Source organism: Arvicanthis niloticus, unplaced genomic scaffold (genome assembly GCF_011762505.2).
Source record: "Arvicanthis niloticus isolate mArvNil1 unplaced genomic scaffold, mArvNil1.pat.X pat_scaffold_919_arrow_ctg1, whole genome shotgun sequence".
Taxonomy (NCBI): domain Eukaryota; kingdom Metazoa; phylum Chordata; class Mammalia; order Rodentia; family Muridae; genus Arvicanthis; species Arvicanthis niloticus.
The window spans coordinates 11,792-37,491 of record NW_023046489.1 but is presented as its reverse complement, the minus strand read 5'-3'; the positions used below and the strand labels follow the sequence as shown (position 1 = coordinate 37,491).

General features: G+C 44.2%; 1 protein-coding gene and 2 pseudogenes across 1 annotated transcript; 2 read left to right on the top strand and 1 right to left on the bottom strand.

The window, feature by feature from the left end:
• Positions 1–519: 519 nt before the first annotated feature.
• LOC117702531 (U1 small nuclear ribonucleoprotein C pseudogene) lies at positions 520–1,005 on the bottom strand (annotated as a pseudogene).
• A 3,870-nt stretch (positions 1,006–4,875) lies between these two features.
• Positions 4,876–6,005, top strand: LOC117702533 (repressor of RNA polymerase III transcription MAF1 homolog pseudogene; annotated as a pseudogene).
• A 7,871-nt stretch (positions 6,006–13,876) lies between these two features.
• Positions 13,877–24,028, top strand: LOC117702532 (retinoic acid early-inducible protein 1-gamma-like; the record flags this gene model as incomplete). Its single annotated transcript, XM_076706492.1, has 5 exons — positions 13,877–14,134; positions 21,156–21,272; positions 22,504–22,764; positions 23,028–23,291; positions 23,861–24,028. Coding segments are annotated over exons 1-5 (898 nt in total), but the record flags the coding sequence as incomplete, so codon positions are not given.
• Between the last annotated feature and the right edge of the window lie 1,672 nt (positions 24,029–25,700).

Below are 25,700 nucleotides of genomic sequence, written 5' to 3'. Positions count from 1 at the left end.
TAGCATCAGAGTCAGTGACTTCCCCCCACGACACACACAAAGGCAAAGTGTTTCTATAATTCCCACAGATTAGGCATATTAAATATTCAGATCTATTTAAAATTATTCATTAAGCTTCTGCTATTATCATAAAGATGTCTCCTAACATCTGATGAGTTCAGAGCGGAGCAGTTTTTAAAAGGGGGCTGTTCTGCAAACACCATTGTCTATCTTTGTTTGTTGGTTTGTGTTTGTGGCGCCTGAGATCCAACCCAGGCGTTTGTGCATGCCAGACCAGGGCCCTGAAACTTAACTCTAGCCTCAGATCTTTTTTTTTTTTTTTAGCTGACCATTTTATTTTCACATTTCACAATGTAAGTGAAAACTGCCTCTTTTTTGTGTCATTTCTTCCTCCCAAAGTATTCCCTCTGTTAGGAAAGAAGTTCCTTGCCATGCATCTAGTAAACACACAAGCTCAGAACCAAGATCTCCTGGTGAAAAACAACAAGAAATACAAAACGATAGAGAACGCTTCTGCTCTTATCTGTCTGGCCGGGTCATGCCAGGCCTCGTGGGCACCATCATCCGGAGGGCGGGAGGTCTCATTATTGGAGGCCCGGGCATCATGGGCGTGTGGCCTCCCATGGGTGGTCTCATCCCAGGAGCAGGTCCCACACACACCATCCCAGGAGGAGAAGGGCCCATCATTGGCATCATGGGACGGCCTCTTATGTGGGGTGCAGGCATCATGCTAGGCCAAGGAGGACTCTGGAGACTGGGGGAAGGTGGGATCATAACCCTGCAGTCAGAAGAGCAGAGAACGGAGCCGGAGGGATCTTTCCTTGCTGAAATGCAACCTGCAGACGTTGTTTTGTCACTCAGGCTCTGGGCCAGCTCTTTCATCTATTTCTGGTAATAATCTTTCACATTCTGTTCGTGTTTCCGATCACTGCAGTGTGTCTTCCTCACAGATGGAGAATCGTGGGTAAGATATGTATCACAGTAGTCACAATAAAACTTAGGCATGATGCTGCTCACAGGCCATTGGCTACCCGGGTCCCCCACCCAGATCAATTGTTCTTAAAACCTAAAATTAATATGTATGTCCAATTATGAAATGAACTAAATGGTTCATATTTATCTACCATGAACTGACTTCATGAAATCTATAAAACACAGAAAGAATAAAGAATGTAAGAGTGATGTGGTTCTAACATTCATTTTGTCTAAAATATAAAGCACATTCACCAAAACTACAGTTTTTCTGCTGCATACCTAAAAATAGTACAACCTGGAAATAGGAGTCACTACAGACGTCACTGGCTGTTAGGTAACTCAGAGCAGAAGTAAAGCCAGTCACCTGCTTTGACTTCTATACTGATTATCATTTTTGTTTTCTTTCTTTCTCTTTTTATTTTTCGAGATGGATTCTCTTTATATAACCCTGGCCATTCTGAAACTCACTATGTAGACCAGGCTGGCCTTGAACTCACAGAGATCCACCTGCCTTAGTCTGTAAACTGCCTTCTAGGGCTAGTTTTACAGAAGTATACCACCACATCTAGCTCTGTGTTTCTAATGATGCTCTCTCAAATAAAATATTTTTAAAGTATTGTGTGCATGCTATAATTTCAATAAGTTAAAGTTTTATAAAACATAAGACAAGAAGAGATAAGTAGTCGCTGAATTAAAGAAAAAGAATCAACTAGCCACACCCACAAGCGCTAGCTATGGGTGAAAATTGGGGAAATAGGTGACTAACTCTTCCTTTGACTCTATGAATGGCAGCTAAGAAGAGTGGAAATCAATTAACTGAGATGTGACCACATATCTTAGTCACTGTTCTGTTACTATGGAGAGACACTATGACCACAGCGGCTGTTATAAAGGAAAGCATTTAACTGGGGCTTGCTTTAGTTTCAAAAGTGTAGCCCATTATCAGCACATCAGGAAGCATGGGGGCACATAGGCAGACAGGGTCCTAAAGAAGAGGTTCTATATCCAAATTCACAGGCAGCAGAGAGAGCCACTGGGCCTGACTTGAGCTTGTGAAGCCTCAAAGCCCATTCTCCAAAACCCAGTGGCATACATTTTCCTAATTCTTTCAACTAGTGCCTCTCCCTGGTGACCAATCATTCATATCTATGACCTATGGGCTGATTCTTACTCAGGCCACCACAGGACAGCTTTCTGGATTGCAGCCCCAATGTATTTGTCTGTGTTTGTGAAACCAGGGATTGAACCCAGGCACTTGCTCATGTGAGAGAAGTGCTCTACCACTGAACTGTAGCCCCAGTCCAATTATTTTTAAAGCCCAAAACTAGGTTCTCAAACAGCAAGAGTATAAAGTCCTTCATGGCAAATTATAATAAACCTACCTGACTGTTCATGTTAGGTTTTTGTCAGCTCTAGACTTATCTCAGAAGAGGAACTTCAATCAAGAAACCTGTCAGACTGGCCTGTAGACAATCTGCAGGGCATTTTCTTTAATGACTGGTATGGAAGGACCATCCCACTGGGGATGGCACTAGCCCTGGCAGATATCCTGAGTGATATAACAAAGCAGACTGAGCAAGCCATGGGGAAGCAAATCAGGATGCTTCCATGGCCTCTGCTTCAGTTTCTGCCTCTAGGTTCCTGACATGAGTTTCTGCCCTGATTTCCCTTCATGATGGACTGTGAGTTATAAAATGAAGTAAACTATTTCCTCGCTAACTTGACGTGGCGTTTTATCATAGCAGTAGAAATCTAACTGATGTAGTGTCTAAATCACATGTTCTAGTTTCCTTTCTGTTGCTGAGATAAAATACCAGAGTGGGGTGGAGGATGGGGGATATGAGTGAACCAACTTAGGAAGGAGATGGTTTATTTTAGCTCCGAATACCAGATATAGTCCATTATTTCAAGTCACTTGATCAGGGACGTCAAAGATGTGATGTAGATGTCACATGCACGGCCAATAGCAGATAGATACTACTGCATGTGTTCATGTTCATGTGTGCTCAGCCCTCTCTCTATAGTTATACAGTTCAGGACCCCAATCCAGGGCAGCTGGCCTTCCCACCTCAATTAATATAAGCAGGAAAATCCCCCACAGACATGATCAAAGGTCAACCTGCTCTAGATCACCTGTCTTTGAGATTCTTCCTAGGTGGTTGTAGAATGTCTCAACTAACAATTTAAACTATCACTTCATAGTTTTGTAAGTTAGAAATCCAGGTTGGCTCAGGTGCTGTTGCCAACCTTGGCCTCACAAGGCCCAAGCAACCCGGATTGTTATTTGGATGTTATTTGGATGTGTATTTATTTCCCATTCAAATAGGCCTCAGCAGGATCTTGGTCCTTGATCAAACAAAACTGAGGTTCCCCCCCCCCCTGCCGCCAGCTGGCAGTTGGGGACCTTTAACTTCTCGAGGCCTCTCCCCTGTCCCTATATTACCAGATACAGCAGAACAAATAATTCTCATGTCTGCAGTCCCTCTAACTTCTGCTTTGGCCTTTTCTCCCCTGGCCAGAGAAACCTGTCTGATTTTAAAGACTCATGGAGCAGCACTAAGCCTCCTCAGAGAGTCTGGGGGAAAACTTTGTATCTTGTGATTAACTGACCTATTATATAATGATAAATGCAGAGTACCTTTTGAAAATGACCTAACTTTGATTAAATAGCCAAACAACAGGCACTTGAGAGAGTAGAGTTTCCCTGTGGAAGTGTATTTAAAATATTTTGAAGCTGTTGGGGTGGCATAGTCCTGTAATCCCAGCACTTGTGAGGCAGAGGTGGGTGGTTTTGTCTTTTGTTTCAAAAGGACAGATACAAAATAATATATATTGTATATTTTATGATACATATGCACGAATATATTACATTGAATGCCTAAAATGTATTTGCCCAATAAAGATCTAAGTTGACAACAATGTCCTGTTTTAAGTACTATAAGAAAAAAACAAAACAAGAGGAGAGAGGAGCACCCTCTTGGAGGCAAGGGGAAGGGGGAGTGGGAGGAGAAACTGTGGAAGGAGGACCAGGACAGGGACAATGGAATGTAAATAAATAAAATAACTAATAAAAAATAGGAATAAAAAAACAAAACAGGTGACAAGAACTAAGTAACATGAGTGTACAATTAATTTATTCAGAGTTTTAAATGTGCAACAAGTGGGAGAGGAGGATTACACTGAGATAGCAGAAAGTAACACTACAGTTAACCAAGTTATATAACCAAGCACACAAAAAGGAAATGAATACATTGTACACATTGTTTTATTGAATGCAAGGCAAAAATAATACAACATGTGAACCAACATTGGCTTGCTTGGTTCATAGGTCAGCCACAGCCATCATGAGAAGAAAAATAGAATGTGTAATACTTCGAACAGAAGAAAATACAGCATAAAAACAGATCCCCGACATAGGGAAATAAAATCTCCAAATGCACAATAAGGATAAAATAAGGTAACAGGGACAACTATTTTAGTGGTTACAATAAATATGTTAAATCCATCAATTAAATTAGTTAAACGTGTAGTTTGAACCTTTAAAAAAAAAAAGTATTCTAGAGGTCGCTGTTTCGCTCTCTGGCTGGTGCGATCTCGGAGGTCCTTGGCAGGTCGGTCGCGAAAGCGGGCGCTGCAGGGGGGCGAGGCTATGTCACGGCTGCAGCCTGTCTGGGCCGGCAGGGCCTGGAGTAATGGGACGTCACCGCGAAGCTTCTTCCCCTGGATACAGTGCGGCCCGAGTGGAGGCCGCGGCGCCGCCCACCAGTCCTGAGGAACCCGCGCTGCGCAAAGCCCGCGCCGCTGTCATCTTGGCACCGACACTAAGCAACCCAGCTAGCCTGGCTTGATCTAGCCCATTTCTGGCAGGCAGTGCTGCACTAGTCCCACTTGCACAAGGAGCTCCCTTCCCAAAGGACATGAAGCTATTGGAGAACTCCAGCTTTGAGGCCATCAACTCACAGATGACAGTGGAGACTGGAGATGCCCATATTATTGGCAGGATTATTGAAAGCTACTCCTGTAAGATGACAGGAGATGATAAACATATGTTCAAGCAGTTCTGCCAGGAGGGCCAGCCACACGTGTTGGAGGCACTGTCCCCACCCCAAACTTCAGACCTCAGCCCCAGCAGACTGAGCAAGAGCCAGGGTGGTGAGGATGAAAGTCCTCTAAGTGACAAGTGCAGCTGTGGAATGCAGTGGATGAGGAAATCTGCTTGGCTGAATGTGACATCTACAGCTATAACCCAGATCTAGACTCAGACCCCTTTGGGGAAGATGGAAGCCTCTGGTCATTCAACTACTTCTTTTACAACAAGCGACTTAAACGAATTGTCTTCTTTAGCTGCCGCTCCATCAGTGGCTCCACCTACACACCCTCAGAGGCAGGCAATGCACTGGACTTGGAACTGGGGGCAGAAGAGGTTGATGAAGAGAGTGGAGGTGGAGGCGGTGAGGGCAGGGCAGAGGAGACCAGCACCATGGAGGAAGACAGGGTTCCAGTGATCTGTATGTGATGAGAAGTGGAGGTCTCAGCTTCATCCAGCTTCAACCAGTGCCTAGACCTGCCTACCTGAGGAGCTCCAGAGCCTTCCCAGATGCCGACTACGCCTTGGCACTGCCACCAACCTGGCGCTGCCCAAGGCTATACCTGCCTAGCCCTTTGGTTTCAGCCTGTGGATGTCCACTTACCCCTGCAGGCTCCTACTGCCTATGCTGTGGCTGGATTAAACAGCACGGGGTCTGATAGAAAAAGTGACTGCTCTGCACCAACAGTCTGTCACAGACAGGACAGCTGGACCACAGAGTTTATTTTTGTATTTCTTACTGGGCCTGTACACTCCACTCTAAGGGCCAGTGGTTTGAAGCCCTGTAAGTGGTGCCCACTGTGTATGGGACCTGGTCTTTGACCAGCCCCTCGTGCCCACTTTTGCCCCCCCCCCCACTTCATCAGGTGGGCCACATGCACTGAGTGTCACTTTGCTGCAGCTCATTTGTTTCCAATAAAAGTTTCTGTGACAAAAAAAAAAAGTATTCTAACAAAACATGGTTTTGAAGATGCTCTTAAAATGAAAATAAGTAGGTTAACAATTACAAAGGTGCTTAGTATGTGATCTTTATAAGCATGCTGAAGGATCAAAATCACTCGGAAGGCACAATTCTAGGCATGTCTGCAAGGGGGTGGGTTAGGTCATTTGAGGTGAGGACATCCACCCTAAACACCTGAAGCAATATCTCACTGACTGGGGACATATACTAAATAAAAAATAAACAGAGAGCAGACAGTAACTCTCCCTCTCCCTCTCCCTACTCCCTCTCCCCCTCCCCCTCCCCCTCCCCCTCCCTCCCCCTCCCTCGCCCTCCCCCTCTCCCTTCTCCCCTCCCCCTCCCCCTCCCCCTCTCCCTTCTCCCCTCCCCCTCCCCCTCCCCCTGTCCCTCTCCCCTCCCCCTCCCCTCCCGCTCTCTCTCTGGTAGCTGTTTCTCTCCTTGCTCCCATTCTCCTAGCTTTCCTTCATCCCTATCTCCCTCCCTCCCTCCCTCCCTCCCTACTTCTCACCCTTCCTCTTCCTCTCCCTCCCTCTTTCCTCTTTCTCCTGGCTCTTGCTCAATCCTTCCTGACTTTGCGTTTGACATCAGCAGCCAGCTGCCCCCTGCCCCTTGACGCCCCCACATAGCAGATTGTACCCTTGATATGGGCAGCAAAATCAACTTCTCCTTCCTTGAATCACCTTTCTCTGGTGGTTTGTTACAGCAACCAGAAATGTAACTAATCCATAGTATATCAAACAAGACAGGCTGTTTTTACTGCAGAAATAAAAACCAAATAGTATTTACTGTATCAGGAGAAGGGAGGGAGGGGGAGGGTCTATGTCAGGCAAGGGACTAGGAGATGGGAGGGCTGTGATCAGGATGTAAAGTGAATAAAAAAGAAAAAAAAGGAAGTCAATTTTTTAAAAATTACAATGAGAAAGTTTTACACATTTTACACAAGGTTGTCTTCCTGCTCCCCCCTCCCCCCCCCCACACAAGACTGTGGGAAAAACTTTAATAATAGTATAAAGGTTTACACGTGTCATTTATGAATAAATAAAACAGAAAAATTATCTGTTTGTATATTATCTGAACTATGTTTACCACAACTTTTAAACCTTATTTTGAAGTGATCCTGCTTGTCCATGTTATACGCTGCAGATGGGCTGGCACAAAAATCTACTAAATCACATCAAAGGCCTTATTATAACACCTGAAACTTTGAAACTGCCAGAAAATAACAAGGGCAGAACAAGATCTAGGCATAGACAAGAACTGTGTGAAAAAAAAGTTTTATATGCCACAGGAAACATGAACTGTTTTCTAAGGTATATTCCCTGAGGTTGACAAAATGAGACTGCAAAAACTGACTAAGCTTCTGCCAGAGGAGGGAACAATCAGCAGAAAGCAGAGAAAGCCACAGAGCACAAAGAATCATTGCCAACTGTACTTCAGACAGGGGGCTGAAGTCTGACTGTATAAAGAACTATAAATCTCTCTCTCTCTCTCTCTCTCTCTCTCTCTCTCTCTCTCTCACACACACACACACACACACACACACACACACACACACACACACGAGCAGTGCCTTCTAATTAATAGATAATTGAACTAAACAGATAATTCCAAAAAGAAGTACCAGAAAAGAGCAATAAACATTTGAAAGAAAGCTGTTGCACATCTATAGCCTGCAGGGAAATGCAAATTAAATTAAAACTTTATTAGAGTAATTATTGTCCTGGTTAGTTGCCATTAGTTGTCATTGAGGAAATGAACTGTACCAAACACTAGTGAGTCAAGACTTACTCACTGCTGACTGAACTGTAACGGACTTAGCCAAGGTGGAAATCAGAAACTAAAAATCCCACTCCCGAGCATTCCAGCTTATCTAAGTCCTGCCACAGATGTGTTTATACATCCATGTTTATTGCTGAAGTATTCAGAATAGAAAAGACACAGAGCTATTCCGCTCTACAAAAAGAAACTCTATTGAAAAACTGAAAAGAAAGAAAACAAAAGAAGAGAATAGAAAGACATAGCACCTCTATATTAGCAACCTTCACAGCAAATGGGGACCCTGATGGGTTCATGATTCCGAGCTGCCGAGAGGCCTCAAGAACCTTCTTCCCCCTTCCAAAGACTCTTTCATTTTTTCCCTGTCTCTCTATGCTGCTCCCTCTCAGAGCTCCTCTCAGAGTTGCATCCCATCAGGGATGAGCACAAGGCCATTTCTGTTGTTCTCTATTGTCATAGAAACAGACAGACCACCCCAGGCCAGTACAGTTCCACTCCAGGGTGGTTTATTGTGGGGGAAGGGGATAAAGGAGAGATGGAGACAAAGTGAGAAAAGAGAGAGGAAAGGTCAAGAGGATCCGCCTTTTATTTAGGCTGTGACAGAACCGATTGCAGGTAAGGGAGGTGAGCCAGGTGGGCACTGGGAATGTAAGGCTGTATGGCGATTGCCATGGCAACAGATGCACTAGTCCCTGTCCCCTATGGGTGACATCACCACCATTGCTGGACTATGAGGCATGTATGAAGAATTTTTAGGTGGAGGTTTGAAGTGAAACAGGTGGACCCAGTGAGAGAGTCCCTCAAGTTTAGCAGTTGTAGGGGTCATGAGAATTACCTTAAAAGGGCCCTGCCATTTAGGAGTGAAGAGTGAGATCTGCTGGTCTGGAAGGGATAGAAGAACTTGGTCTCTAATGTTGACAGGCAATGGATAGGGGACAGTGTGTGGTCGCTGTATATGGTGGTCAACAAAGTTTCATAGGAGAGAGTGGAGGTGGCAAAGTAATGGGATGAGTAGATGGTCTGGAGGGGAGAGTATTTAGGTGAAAGACCAGGAGTTAGAACTGGATGTCCATACATGAGTTCAAAGGGTGAGATGAGGAGAGGTTGCTTGGGGAGAGCTCATAGCCTGAAAAGATCCAGAGGTAGAAGTTTTACCCAAAAGAGGTGAAGTTCCTATGACAGCTTGACAAGAGTGGTTTTTAAAGAGCAGTTAGTTCTTTCTTCCTTCCCTGAAGATTAAGGGTGGTAGGGAATGTGAAAATGCCAGGGGATGTCTAGGGCCTTAGATAGGATTTGAGAAACCTGGGAAGTGAATTCAGGACCATTGTATGACTGGAGGGAGGCTGGAACAACAAATTGGGGATGATCTTTCAGATGAGGAGATCAGAGACTGTCTGAGCCCTTTTGTTAGTTGTGGGGAAAGCCTCCACCCACCTCGAGAAGGTGTCCACCAAGACCAGGAGGTACTTGGCACGTTTGACAGTGAGCATGTGGGTAAAGTCAAGTTGCCAGTAAGTTCCAGGAAGAGAACCTCTAGCCTGGTGGGTAGAAAAAGGGGTGCTAGGATACCTTGAGTTGGGATCTGACATCTGACAGATTTTGCAAGAAGCAGTAATAGATTTTAAGAAACTTAAGTCTTCAGGAGTAAGCTGTAGGTGGGTCTTAACAAAATAAGACAACGCTTGGCTGTTAGGATGAAACAGTTGGTGAAGATAGGACAGAGTATGACGAATGTCAGGGGGTGAGGGTGGGGATGTGGGTTGCAGTGTAAGAATGTCCTGGGGAGGGTGAGACAAATCTAGACCCATAAGGGCCACAGCTCTAGCTGCCTCATCAGCTCAGTTGTTTCCCTTGGAGACAATAGAGTCATCTGTCTGGTGAAATCTGTAGTGGACAATCCCAATAACTGTGGGGAGATGGGAGGCCTTTAACATGGCCATAATTTGGTTTGCATTAGTTACTGATTCTCCTTTAGTCGTAAGTAACCCCAGCTCCTTCCAGATAGCGGCATGCGACAGGAGGATATGAAAAGCATGTTTGGAATCTGTGTAGATGTTGAGGGACTGTCCCTGTGCCAGCTGGAAGACACGAGTGAGGGCTATTAGTTCAACCTGTTGATTGGTGGTATGAGCAGGAAGGTCCTGTGCCTCCACTACCTCAGTGTCTGACACTATGGCACAGCCAGCTTTCCTGGCCCCTTCATGTAGAAAGGAGCTTCCATCTGTATACCAGGTATAGATGGCTTGAGGCAATGTGCCTCCTGTATGTGTAAAGGATGAGGTAATAGTTTCTCTAAAATTTCAATGCAAAAGTGAGATAGGGAGTGGTTAGTATTAGGTTGAGGAAGAAGACTGAAAATATTAAGAGATGGGCATGATTGAAAGGTGAGGGTGGAGTCTTCTATAACAGCTACCTGAAGAGAAAGAACCCTGGAGGGAGGTAGAGTCTGTAAGCCTTTGTAAGTTAGGAACTGTGACAGCTTATGAGAAGACAGTGATAGGTGACCCAAAGGTTAGGGATTGTTGTTGTTGTTAATTATCAAATAGGGAGTACAGAGGCTGCTAAGGTGCCCATTTCTGGATGGTTAGATCTAGGTTTTGTTTTGTTTTATCTTGTTTTTGTTTTGTTTTTTGGATTTGTTTTTGTTTTTTTTTTAAACAAGCATGCTATAGGTGCAAAAGAGGGTCCCAGTTGATGACCTAGGACTCCAAGAACAAATCCCTCTTTTTCAGTTACATAGAGGGAAAAGGGAAAAAAGTCAGGCCAGGGAGCCTAAAGGAGAGGCTCTTGGAGCCTTTGAAAGGGCTTGGTACCAGGTTTGAGTAGAGGTTTGTGGGTGAGGCCTAACACTACTTCATATTAAAGTGGAGAAAGGAGGGAAAGGAAGAAACCCAGGAATGTTAAAAAAAAAAAAAAAAAAAAAAAAAAAAAAAAAAAAAAAAAAGAAAGAAAAAAGAAAAAAGCTAGTCCTAGGAGTGACAAAATCTCTTTTTAGAAGGAACAGTTAGAGACTGAATCAGATTGTTTCTAAGGTTAGTGTTGTGGGTTGGGGTAATTATTAGTCCCAAATAGGTGACCTGAGGAGTGAATTGGTGGGCTTTAGAAGGTGAGACCCTGTGGCCTCAACTGGAAAGGAAATTCAGAAGAGCAGAGGTGTCTGCTTGGCTAATTTTTAGAGAAGGGCTACAGAGAAGGATGCACAAACTTAGATTAAGGGAGAGACAGAGAAAGTAAGTCAGAAGCCAGAGCCTGGACAAATAGGTGTGGGCTGTCTTGAACCCCTTTGGCAGAACAGTCCAGGTAAGTTGGGTAGAGAAGTGGGTGTCAGGATTTGTCCAGGCAAAGGCAAATATGTTCTGTGACTGGACATCTAACAGGATAGAGAAAAACGTGGTGGTCGCCCAGTGTCTGCAGCGCTCCACGCATAGTGGCGGGCGTGGTGGTGGCAGAAGAGCAGCAGTCAGAACCCAAGCTTGCAAGGCAGCCATGTGCACAAACTGCAGTCACGCCTGCCGGGCGACGGTCCACATGGCCACGCAGGATGGTCAGTCGGTCACGGTCCCCGCCAGCGCCTAGTCATTGTGACTACTGCAGCATCTGCCGGCGGGCACAGCTAGGTCTAGCGGTTCCCCAAGTCTCAGCACCTATGTTGTGATAGTAATGCGGCTTGTGTCCGGACAGATCAGACCAGACCAGACCAGTACATTTTCACGTCAGAGAGGTTTATTGTGGGGGAAGGGGGCAAAGGAGGCAACAGAGACGAAGGGAGAAAAGAGAGGGTAAAGACCGAGAAGTTCTGCCTGTTATTTAGGCTGTGATGTAACCACTCATAAGTAAGAGTGGGAGGTGAGCCATGTGGACACTGGGAATGTAGGACTGTATGGCGGTTGCCATGGCAACAGATGCTCAGGTCCCTGTCCCCTATGGGTGATGTCACCGTTATTGCTGGATTTGAAGGCAACCTGCATCTGTAAAGCACTTTCCTGATACCAACATCTATCCCAGCTTCCAGATGGCTCTCCTGGATAGAGAAACTAGTGGATTAGGCCAGAAAGATCCTGAAAAATCTCTCCCTTCCCCCTCTCTTCCCTCCCCCTCTCTCTCCTTTCTCTCTCCTCTCTCCTCTATCTATCTATCTATCTATCTATCTATCTATCTATCTATCTGAATAACCAGGCTCCTGAAGGCTGAAATTAAAGGCATGTGCCCCTACACCTGGCCTGACAGTTTTTCTTTTATAGAAAAATATTTTCAAATCAAGATGTTAGAATGGCAACAAGCTTGTGTGACTTTCCAATATAGCTTTATTCCTTTCCAGGGTTATTTCTAAGACACAAGCAAGACTAAACTATTGTTTTCAGTTAAAAAAAAATCAGGTGCCCCACCCTTCTTTTAACTTAGGAGTTTACTTATCAGTGTGGATTCTATCCAGTGAACCCAAGAGCCTTGCACATCTGAGTTCATTTGCCAAACAAAGGAAAAGTATACTGGCAACAGTAGCAACACCTTCCTGTGACTCAGCTGTCAGACTTCTGGTCTTGACTGCCCTCCCAGACTCCTCTTTCCTCTGACCCTCTTCTTTACAATCGCTTTTTAATTAACTCCAACTCTGCTCCAGACTTGCTTGTCCTGAAATTTTTTTCTATGGTGAAGTCAAGAATCTGGCTTAATCTCCACAAAGCTCCCTAAAGGACCTGGATCTCCTGAGGCTGGTAGTAAGGGCAGGGGGAAGTGTCTCCACCCTAGACTGGAAGGGGATTGATTGTCAGTCCAAGCCCTTGAGGCTTTCGAACCAGGCAGGACTCTGGGAGAACAAGAACTGGGCAGAAGGTTGAATTAGGCAGTTCTAAAGAAGAGCCAGCTGAGAACAGGGTGTGCCCCCTGGGCCCTCCTGTCTTTCCTCTGCTTGCCAAACTCATACCACTCTCAGGATGGTTATGAACTTGGCCCTAGAGATAATTTTATTGAGTTGTGGGCTACAGACACAGCTTTCAGAAGTTTAAGAATTTTGATGCAACTGTGACATTTAAAAAACTTACCCTGCTCAGTTCCCACGTAGCTGGGAGAGAATAGTCTTCTCTGGAGGAATTAATGGGGTTAATTATGGAAGTGGCCCTGAAAGGATGTAAAGTATACAAGTGACTAACTTAGTAATAACTCTGGTTTCTGTGACATCAGAGGCCCCAGTTTCAGCCAATTCTAGCTGGGACACTATCCTAACCAGGACCACTTGAATGGATGGAAAAATCCCTGAATGAAACAAGAAAAATCATAGAAAGAACCACCACCAACCAAAACCTGAGACTTCTCAGATTCTACATATAGGTGTTACGATTTCTCCCCCACTGGTCACCACACCAACCTCAGTCACTTGATATTGTTTAATTAGTCTTTAGCAGATAGCTCTGTGGATCCATGAAAGACTGCAGGGACACCACAGTTGCAAAAGTCACTGAAAAGGAAATCTCAAGAAAGGGACCCCGTCCCTGCCCCCCGCCGCTGCAAGCTGGGGTGCAGATAGCTTGGTTATTAAAGTATTTGCCTTGCAAATGTGAAGACCCCAGAACACACGTTCTAAAAATTAAATTACATTTAAAAGCTGCCAGTGACGTATTGTGGACTTGAGTCTTCTGGAAAGAAAATAGGCAAATCCCTCTGGGTCTGCTGGCTGGCAGCCCACCATAGTCAGCAGGTACCACGCCCAGGCACCTGAGGAAAGATGCCCAAGGAAAACTCTGGACTCCACGCCACGCGCACTTCCCCGAAGGTCTTAGCTTTTCCAAGTCACAGGGTTTACTGGGAATGCACAGCGCTGCTAAAAAATACCGTAACAATTGTCTTCAATCAAGTTGATTTCATATTGGGCAGTATTTGGAAAGAGACCTTGTAGGTGTTTTAAAATCTAAAAATAAACCAAGCCAGAACTTGTCTTTCTTTTGAAGGTGACTATGCAACTTTGGGGTAGGAGGTGGGAGGAAGAAAGGCCATGGGGAGGTGCAAAAACATTCCAAGCTCCACCTGTCTGAGTGTGTAGAAAGACACGTCGCCTTCAGTACTTATTTTTTCCTCCGGCTGCAAGCGATCCCTGCGGGAGGAACCAACTTTATTCGTTTGTTCCTGCTTCTGATAATGATGGTCTCTGGGCCTCCGTGAGTTCTGGGAAGAGACCCCCGAGTCCCTGGGAAGACCTGGGAACTCCGGAGACCCGGGTTAGTCAGTTCATAGTCGCGATCTCTGTGTGCTGGATATGGGAGGAGGAACCTTGGCCTCATTTTCAGTCATCAAACTCATTCCAGCGAGTCTGCGTATTTGGGCTCTCCTGCTCTATGGTGCAGGTAAGTTTCTGGGATCTGATTGGGGGTGATTCGGGGAGTGCAGACTCAAAGCCAAAGTGACTAGGAGAGCTGGTCCTCCCTGTGGGACCGCTCCTAGCCCTCCTCAGCCACCCACCACTTCTGAGGACTCCTTCCGGGTCTTGTTCTAGACCTCAGAGAACAATGTTTTACGACTTGGAGATGGGTAGAAGGATGGTAGAAGTTACTGCGGGGTGGGAGGGGTGGCTAGAAAACATGGGAGGTTAAGGTATCAGATGGGAATCACTAAATAGATGCTATAACGGGATGCCATTGGCACGCGGTGGATTCCTCTAGGAATACAGTCTCCTGTACCCAGGCTTTGTGCACTCTACAAACTGTCTTCCTCCGTTCCCTACAATCCCTCCTGTATCCCTGGGCTCTTTGCCCTTGAACTTTATCTTGAACTTTAAAAGGTGGAAATAGAAAACTCCTCACTTCAGATACAAAAGCTTAGAACATGAAAGCTTTACTTTCTGAGTGTTCAGGGAAGCAGCCAGTTCAGAATCTGAACCGTGTCCTGGAATGTAGATTGTACAACATTTTTTTTTTCATATTTTTAAATTTATTATTAATTATTTTATTTATTTACGTTTCAAGTGTTGTCCCCCTTCCCAGTCTCCCCTCCGCAAACCCCCTGCCCCCTTGCCTCTAAGAGGGTGTTTCCCCATCCACCCACCCACTTCCGGCTCACCCCTCCAGCATCGTTCTTCACTGGGGCAACAGGCCTCCACAGGACCAAGCACCCCTCCTCTCATTGATGTCAGACAAGGCAGTCAGTCCTTTGCTACATATGTAGCGGGAGCCACAGACCTACCTGTGTATACTCTTTGGCTGGTGGTTTAGTACCTGGGAACTCTGTGGGATCCAGTTTTTGACATTGTTGTTCTTCCTATGAGGCTGCAATCCTCTTCAGCTACTTCAGTCCTTCCCCCAACTCTTCCATGAGGGTCCCCAGGCTCAGTCCAAAGGTTGGCTGTGAGTACCTGTGTCTGTTTTAGTCAGGTGCTGGCAGAAACTCTCAGAGGACAGCCATACCAGGCTCCTGCCTGCAAGCACTTTTTGGCATCAAAAATAGTGTCTGGGTTTGGTGTCTGCAGATGGGATGGATTCCAAGGTAGGGCAATCTCTGACTGGCCTTTCCTTCTGTCTCTGCTCCAGTTTTTGTCCCTGAATTTCCTTTAGAAAGGAACATGGAGGTGGTCTCTTCAGGTTCTATCTCCCCACTGTTGGGTATTCCGGCTAATGTCAACCCCATTGGGTCTTGGGAGTCTCTCGCATCCCTGGCTTCTGGGACATTCTAGTGGTTCCCTTTCAGTGCCTCAAATCCCACTGCTACTTATTTCTATCCATTCTCCTGACCCTCTGGAATTCTCCCCTGTCTCTTCCTATACCTGGTTCTGCCCCCCCCCCCTTTTTCTCTCCCTCTTCTCTCCTACCCGGGTCCCTCTCTCTCTCTGCTTCTCATGATTATTTTGTTCTCCCTTCTAAATGGAGTTGAAGCATCCATACTTTCACCTTCCTTCTTGTTAAGCTTCATATGGTCTGAGTTGTATTGTGGGTATTCTGAGCTTTTGGGCTAATATTCACTTATCAGTGAGTACATACCATGCCCTATCACTCAGAATGATATTTTCTAGTTTCATCCATTTGCCTACAAAATTCATGAAGTTGTCATTTTTAATAGCTAAATAGTACTCCATTGTGTAAATGAACTGCATTTTCTGCATTCATTTTTCCCTTGAGAGACATCTGGGTTATTCCCAACTTCTGGCTATCACAAATAAGGCTGCTATGAACATAGTGGATCACATGTCCTTGTTATATGTTGGAGCATTTATGACCAGTAATGATATAGCTGGGTCTTCAGGTGGAACTATTTCCAATTTTCTGAGGAACTGCTATTTTGCTTTCAGACTGATACCACCATCAATGGAGGAATGTTCCTCTTTCTCTACATCCTCACCAGCATCTGTTGTTGAAGCCTGAGGTTTTGATCCTAGCCATTCTGATTGGTATAAAGTAGGATCTCAGGGTAGATTTGATTTGCATTTCCTGATGACTAAGGATGTTAAACATTTCTTAATGTGTGTCTTGGCCATTCAAGATTCCTTAGTTGATAATTCTTTGTTTAGCTCTGTACTCCATTTTTAATATAGCATCAAAGAAAGTGGATGCAGAAAGAATTGGAAATTCCTTAGTCAGCTTCCTGTCTCTGAAGAAATACCCGAAATAGCTATCTTACACAGAAATAAAGTTTATTTCATTTGTAATATTGGAGACCCCACCTATTGTCAGTAACCTCAGGGACCCATTGCTAAGTTCTTATGATGAGACAGCACATCGTGGTGAGAATGTGGCAGGGGAAAAAAGCACTCACCTGGAGGCCAGAATAAAAGAGATACTGGGAAGGAATATCATAGCAGCACTTCCTTGAGTAGCAGCTGGTAAGGAAATAGTAGACTGATTACAACATGAAGCTGGCACAACTGTTATTGTTTTGGGATTTAAGCCTTCTAATTTTGCACATTGATTTGTTGTAAGGGCAATTTACATTTTTTTTAAAAGGTGTCTGCAACAATTGACACACTTAGCTGCCATCTGCCTTTGAACTGCACAGTTTTCTAAAGCAGCTGATTTGGCTCCATGTTTGTAGGTCCCCACATTGCTGCATAACTTTAGAAAATGAATAACATTTCTTCTCTCTCTCTCTCTCTCTCTCTCTCTCTCTCTCTCTCTCTCTCACACACACACACACACACACACATACACACCTGGTTGATCAATCTTTGGCAAGCATCCTTGGCATTATCAAAAGCAAATTGTTTTAATAAGAACTCTTGAATTGAAGAACTCGTACTTCCTTTTCAATAGCTAGGGAGTGAGCATAAGGGTCAAAGAGATGGTTTTGAGGCAATTAACCATTTCTGCTACAGGATTAATAATCTTCTTATCTTTCTTAAGCATTTCCAAGTAATCACAATTAAACAGGTACCTTCCCAATCTTTACTGTGTCTTTCAATATTCTTTCAGACTCTGTGCCACACTTCTTAATCTAAAATTCCTACTGGAATCCAGGGCTTAAAACCCAAACAACTTTTAAGCAGTCTAGTAGCTGTGCTTTTGATAATTGAGCCCTACTTTCTTTAAGAAATGACACAAAACCTTCCCTGATTTCTGCCCCATTATTCTCACTTACCTCTCTCTTAGCAGACTTCAGGTCTCTACTGGGGTACCAATTTGTTACCACTCTAGATGACTGAATTAACCTAAGAGAGCAGAGCATAAAAATGAGGTGAACAGAAGTCTCAAGAAATAGCTAGCTTTATCCAGAGCATCAGACAATTTATACTTTGAGGGCTAAGAAAAGTAATATAAACAATATTCACATAAGTTTAAGCCTTATACAGTCACAACTGCAAGGTGTGTTCACATGCCTTTAGGCTATACACAGTCACAATGACACCCACTCTTGGGGACATTTTTCAATGATAGAAGTAATCAGCAATGTGTAATCTAAAGCAAACCCACTCCTATTTATACCTGAAAAGGGTATGAAAGTTCATTCTAAGAACAAACCCAGGTTTAAGAGGAGGAACAGAGTTTACAAGACTCGTGTCTTTATCTTCTCAGTTTCTCAAAAGCTCTCAGAATTCTCTTCACACAGCTTCATTCATGAACTGTGTTCTGACAGTACTCATTTCTTCTGCATCAATGGCAGAAAGGGGAAAAAAGCTTCTAATGGTGTTGGCAATCTGTGTCATTTCACTTCTGACAAAACATGGTATGAAATATTAAAATTGACAGTCTCCATGCCTCCTGTCTCACTTCATCAAGATGTAACAGGCCATTGACATCAGTGACTCCATCTTGCTTTGTTTCTGTTCTTATTCTTAGACTATGACCCTGTGGGGATCAGGCTTTGCACTGCTCTAGGTTACAACTTATTATGTAAAATGATGGCTTTCAGCATGGGTCTTGCCCGAGGTGGTTCCATTTTACAAGCAACAAGTTGATGACTGGACATCATCTTCTCTACAAGTAGATATACCCTCTGTTCAGCACAGCCATTGAGGCAATACAGATTAAATAATTAATTTCTAAATTTACAACTATTATCAAAATTACATGGACACAAAAGCATGTGGTCATAGCAAAACCATATTGAAAAAATCAGAGGCAAGAAATTATCAAATATTCCCAACTGAAAAAATGTGCAACAAACTCATCTGGATCCATAAAGAAGAACATACCTAAGTCTACACGGTGATGCCCACCACCAACCTCCCAACAGTCTCTGATCTGTGTGTGTATCAAGTCAAGAGGTCAATAAGCAAGGAACTCTTGATGGTCCCCTGAGCTTTACCTCAGTGACTACTGTTAACACATGCTTTAATTCCTATCCATGCTGTCTATTCAAACTGACCTGTCCTTCACCTTGCCTCTCTAGTTCCATGATCCTGCACTTCATCTTCTGCAGTACCATTCAACTCTGAGCCTGGTCAAGCCCTGTTAGCCTACAGCTCTGCAACTGGCCAACTGCATCTGAATGAACTCTATTCTAAATGGACTCTACTTTTGCTTTAGTAATTCTTTTAGGCCTGAAAGATAGAAAAATCATAAGTCGATCCCCTGAACCCTACTCTTAAAAGCAAAGACATAAAAACCTATAAGTCAAACACTGCGTTGCCTCAGTCCCAGGAAATTAGCTGACCATTTGAACAGATGGCCCTAACTAAACAAACCTTAAGATTCATGGTGTCAGGATGCTATGGGCCCGAGATTAACCTGGCCACACTTTGAACTAACAGCCCTGAGACAGTTGGTGCCAGGATGCTAAAAGTTTGAGATAAGCCTGACCCCCTTGAACTGGAGCTCATGATATATAGTGTGAAACTAGTTCGAAATAGCCAATTATAAAGTGACACACCATCCATCTTAAGAATTTGAGATCAAATGTATCGATGACCTAGTGACCTGTTCCCTCTCCTTCCCCCTTCCCTAACTCCACTCTCAGCCTTCCCCCTTCCCTAACTCCACCCCCACCTGGTTTGTAGATTCCCCCTTAAAAGCTGTAAACTTCTTTTGTTCTGGGCTGAATTCCTCTGCCCCTGCGTGGGCTTTTGGGAAGACAGCCCTGGCTAGCCAGTAAACCTCTTGCGATTGCATCAAGTTGTGTTTCTCATGAGTGATTTGGGGTAGGTCTGCAGTTCTCCATAGATCGGTGAGGTCCTTTTCATTTGGGTTTTACAGGCTGTGGACACCTTAATCTTTCTCTAGTCATTCCATAACCTACATATATACATCATGTGTATGTGCACACACATACACAAACACCACATGCCTGCACACACACACCACCATACATGCACACATATACACCATATACATGCACATACATCATATATATATATATATATATACCACATATTGTACACACACATATCCCATACATGCATGCATAAACCACATACATGCACACATGTACACAAACACACATATATACATATATGCTATATGATATGTAATATAAGATCTGAGAGTTGACAGGAAATGGTATCACATGCCTTTAATTCAAGCACATGGGAGGCAGAGGCAGGTGGATCTCTGAGTTTGCGGTCAGCCTGGTCTACAGAGTGAGCTCCAGGACAGCCAATGCTACATTGAGAAATCAAAAACAAACAAAAATCTGAGAGTTAAAACTAGTAATCATTATTGCAGTAAAGAACCTATATTTGCTATCAAAGGTACTTTGAAGCCCTTGGCAGACTGAAGCCAATAAAACAGATGTATCCTGTGATTTCATTATTACTCAATAAATACTGATATTGTAGAGGACAGAAACATATCTACCTACAATCTGACATAGCATGATTATGGCAGAATTCCGTTTGTTAAAGGAATCAAATGAGTAAATAGGTCTTTGGCAACAATTTTTTTTCCTATCAAACTATTTACGGATGTAAATAAAATTCACTCGCCCTGCCAAAGATTTATAAACAGAGCTTGCTTTGTTGATCCAGAACTTGACTCACAGTGTAACCTTACACTGTTCAGGGTGATACCAAACCAAGGGGCTGAAATGAGGGAAGCCTAAAATCCAGGGAGATCAGGAATCAGAGGTAAGAGGGTTGGGATTACAGGTGTGTGACACCAGGTCAGCTTCAATGCCCATCTGGCTCATCAGCCTCCAGCCTGCTCAGCTCCCTTCCCTGCCCATCTAGCCTTCCCCACTTTCCTATCCACAGAATGCCTTTCAGACCCTTGTCCACCAGGGGGCTATCTGTACTCATGCCTGAAGACACTTCAGCTAATTAGGGGCTGGAAAGCCTTGTCCTCTGTGGAGGACCCTGAAGATGGTACTGGATGGGGACCTGTGGAAGCTTCTGCCCTTGGTCCCAGGCCCATGTAGTCTACCTCCTGAGTAGATAGCATCAGATAATGGTGTTCATTAGGCAGGAGCAGGCTTCTTTGCTTTATAAATGAGTCACTAATTTTCTATTTCAATCTGGCAAGCTTTACTGTATGATTAGCAGGTTTGTCCTCTAACCCAGATTAGGGTATTTCCCATGGACCAGTATTGGTGCCCATTCCACAGAGTACTGTGGAAGCTGCATCCTTCCCAGACAACAGTGGGTTCTGTGCTGTCTGTGAGTTCTCAGTCAGCTATAAGTGACAGGATGAGGTCCTGGTTTTAAGATCTCTTATCTCTCCATTGCTGCCCAATGGATTCCTAGGCTCTCATGGAACATAGAAGTCTCTCCTTGAAGCCTGAGATGCTTGCTGAAGGAGACATTGCAGTTTACTTGAGAACTGACCTCAGTCACTTCCTCTAGATAAGATTTACAGCCTTCTAAGTAACAGGAGATGTTCTGTTGAGAAAATGTACTTATCTCTCTCTCCCAGAGACATCTTAACACACAAGTGACTTCTTATGTTCCTGCAACAATGTCTTACTTCTGGATACCTTGTCTGATTGAGATCTGTCTATCTAATACCCTAGTGGGGAAAAGCTTACCTCGTGATGACTTCCTGAGGCCTGATGGGACTTCCAATAGCCTAAAACCAGATGCCACTCTGTCTCCGAAGCCATTACTATGCCAGGATCTACCCAAGCAAGGTGATTGTCCAATTGCAAACTGTCATGAACTCTACTCAGGGCCATTTCCTAGGATTCACTCCTCTGACTGATAGGTTTTTCTGGGTCATAGAACACAGGAGGGAGGTCCAGCCATAGTCTTTCTGGGTGTTTTATCTCTGGCTGCTTTCAATCTACAAGAACAGGAATGAAAGGTATAAATGAGCCTGTTTGACATGCAAAGATTTAAATCTTGATCTAATTGCTGTATTAGTTATTTTCTATTGCTATGATAAAACACCAGAACCAAGGGGCCATAGAGAAGAAAGGTGTGGGCTTATAGCTTCTAGCTTCAAAGGGACAAGAGTCCATCACCATCACAGCAGGGAGCATGACAGCAGGCAGGCAGGATGGCTGGAGCAGGGAGCTGAGAGCTTAAGCAAGATGCAGAGATGGAGAAATGGGAATTGAAGAAATTTGTGGGTTCACTGCCACACTCTCAATGATATACTTTCCCAAGCAAGGTCATACTTCCTAAATCTATGCAAATGGCTGCCGGGTGTTTGGATGTGACTGGTGACCAAGTAGTCAAACACCTGAGCATATAGAGGACACTGTCCTTTAAACCACTACATGAGACATTCACAGTAGCATCTGGGGATTCACTCGTGAGGAACAGGGCAGTAATAGAGCAAGACACAGAGAAAGGTAGGAGATTGGGGCTTCAAGCAGGTCACAGATAGACAGAGATCTCTCCTTGAGAATGAATTATGTGTGCAGTTTAGCATGGGAGAACCTGAGATCAGAGGTCCAACAGTGTTGTGTGAAGGGGCCCAGTGGTAATACAGATGAGCATTGAGCTCACAGCTGGCAGCTCCCCTTCCATGCCAAGCTGTGCCCTTCCTCCAGAAGCTTTCCTGAACACCAGGCTCCATGTTGGATTTACCATGTGTTCTATGGTGCCTCCTTTCCGCTATGTTATTCCTAAACCACAGATAATATCAGACACACTTTATACTTCAACACTTGATAACAGTCATGAAAAGTACTTTTGAGATAAGTCCTCCGGGTAACAGGGTGTGCACCCGAGGGGTCCTTCCAACCTAAGACAGTCAATGATCACATAGAAAAGAGGGTGCAGAGCTGGGGGCCTCTTGAATAGAGTCTGCTCCTCTCACCTTTGCCCTTCAGAAGAATACTTGGGATCACAGAAACATGAGTCCTATGGCTTTCTGCTCCCACTATGGAACTCACCTGCATGTTTCTCTCACAGATACACACTTTCTTTGTTGCAACATGATCATCAAGTCCCCTACCTCAGAAAACCCTCTCTGGTATGAAGGACAGTGCTCAGTGGATGATAAATTTTCCTTTAATTTTAATAACATAAAAAAGACCATGCCTTTGGATAACCAGGGGAAGATGTCAAATGCCAATGAAGTTAAGGGATGTTTGACCCAATGGCTGAATCACTTGGGCCAGGAGTTAAGAGACAAGGTGTCTGACATCAAAGTGGACACTGCAAAGACCAGTGGTAAGTGTGGGGTAGATTACAGAGGCAGAGACATTGGTAAGAGAGGAAGGGGAAAGTGCATGTAGGAATACAATGGTGAATGCATTGGTGTGAAGGAGCTGAGCATTTGTGGTACCTTGCAGGCACAGGGTACACAGTGGGTAACTAGAGCAAGGTGTGTGGCAACAGTACTGACACATAAGCTTGTAGAGAAAGACTTTACCTTTGAAGAGATGATGGATGGATCAGAAGTGAAGAATGATGATTTTGTCTGTGACTTGTAGGTTACCCCACTTTACAGACCACCATGGTTTCTCAGCACAGACAAGGACAAATCATTGGTGCCTCCTGGCTATTGAACATCAGTGAAAATTACTTTTTCACCTTGGACATAATGAATATGACCTGGATACCGACTAAATTTGTACCTGAGAATATCATGAATGAGTGGAGAGATGATGTGGAACTTAACAAACATCTGAAGAACTCCATAGCAGAATGCAGTCAGAAATTCAATGAATTTGTAAAGTGGCACAAGGAAAGCCCAAGTAGGTTTTACCTAGATTATCAGAAGGCAATTTGATAGACTGAGTGAGTGATTTCTGGGTAATATTCCTGTTTGGGAAACTAGTGATGACCACAAGGATGCCAAATTCCACCTCACAAAGCAGTGCTTCTCATTCCTTATTAAGCAGTGGTCCAGGCTCTACATGGCCTGCTAATGAGCCCCAAGTCTGTGTGCACCACTGTAAACTTCCAGCCTTCTCACCCTCAGGTATAGCTGCCCTTCCATCAGCTCCACCATCACTTCTAAAGAATTTATTATCTTACTCTGGCACATTTAAACACCATCAATTTCCCCAACATCCAGAAAGTTATACCCACAGTACATTTATCAGTACATCTATCAAGTGATGGTTTGATAGACATTAACTTTTCTTTGTGGTGAAATAAGCTCTGCCAAGACATCACATGTACAGCTCCCACTTCTCTCTCTACTCAGGACTTTGTAAAATCGTTCTTACATGTGAGTCCCTCACGGCTGCCTGGGGAGAGAAGGTGCTGATGGAGGTGTCTTTTTAAACTTTATTGAGAACTTTCCCATTTTTTTTAAAAGGATCAACACCAAGGGTCCCAGATAGCACCCAGCTTACATCAACTACCCAGCTTCCACCTACCAGCCACTTTCCTTATATGGAAGTACTTATCCCTGTGGGAATCGTCGTCGTCTTAGTGTGCAGTTTCATTGCCGTATATTTGTGGTGGAACCATTATAACCAAGGAGGTAAGGAGCAGGCTGGGGAGTCATCTGATTCTTGGAAGGGTTGTTCTGCAGGGGACTTGCAGTAGGTATCCCACTGGATCCTAGGGATGGGGATTCTGGTCCTCATGCTTGCAGGGCAAATGCCTTTATGTACTGAGCATCTATCTTTCTAGCAACCAACACTTACCTGTTGAGAGGCTGACTTCCATGTCAATGAATATCCTTCTGCTCAGACCATGAGAACTGACTGAAACAAGCTTCTGAGCACCTCACTTGCATGCTCTCCTATCATGACCCATGCAGGGACAGTTACCCTATGTTCATTCCCAGAACAACTGAAAAGCTATTTTCACACAGTCAATTAGGACTGCCCATTTACACTCTCTGCATTACTACCCTCTATGTTGCATGCAGTAGTGGCTGTTGACCATAGATATGGGTCTGTCTGAGAAGAGGTTTTGTGACCTGCTCTGTACCATCTACATTAGTCAGGGCCATGACATGTCAGGAACAAGCTAAGAAATGACTTCCAGACTTTTGTGCTGGGATCAAGGGCCAATTACTTTCAGAATCACAGTCTGGCTCTCACTGCAAAACCTCCCTAGTAAGAAATCTTCAGCTGCTCAGGGACTGCCACATAAATTACCACAAGCCACAGAACTAGGGGCCAAAGGAGACAAAAGGAGAGGTTCCCAACAAGACCACCAAAATGTTGTCAAGAAGGAAGAGCCCAAGGCATTTGGTAAAAGCATTTACTTGACCAAACATCCTTATCACCCCATCAAGATGCAGGGAATACCTCACAATATAGGGAATAATGGATGTAGGAGAACCCTGATCTCCAGCCATGACCTCACTGATGCGCCTTTGAAATCTCAGCAGCTCTGAGAACTTGCAGGATCTCTGCACAAGAGCGGGACTGTCAATCATCTCTTCATGGAGACAATGGCCTCATGAGGTTCCTCAATCACTGAGAAATGTCACCCAGAGCTGATGGTATTCATTGGTGTGGTCACTAGTAAGGAGCATGTATTCCTACAAATAACACCATGCCCTCAATCCTATAAATAAGTCCAAATTAAGTCATTTGATCAACTAAGATTTTTAATTTAAGGAGAGCTCCTGTCAAAGTAGAGGGTAAGTCATTGAGGAGAAGAGAGCTACAGTGGAAGTGGGCACGGGACATGAGCAGTGATTAAAGGGTTGATGTGACCAAAATACCTTAACACATACACGTGAACACATCATAGTGAAACTAATTATGGTGTACAATTAATGTGCAAATACATTGCTAAAAGTTAGACCAATTTTTATTCTTAATGTGAATGAGTATATTGCCTGTATGTATGTCTGTATGTGACATGTGTACCTGGTGCTTGCATAGGCCAGAGGAGAGCATCAGAACCCATGGAACTGGAGTCATTGAACTGAACTCAGGACCTCTCCAAGAACAGCAAGTGCTATTTACCACTGAGCCTTCTCTCCAGCCCTCTAATAAATTTCTTAACAAGAGAATATAGCCTGAATATTATTATGCATGGGGCACTTCCTACAGCAAACTTCACAATAAAGTTGAATGTTTCAGAATCAAAATGCAAAACATAATTTAAAATAAATGGACTGCAATGGCCAGTTGTGACATCATTTGTAGTAATGTACCAAGGAGGCTTAATAAGAGGGTCTCACAGGTCCT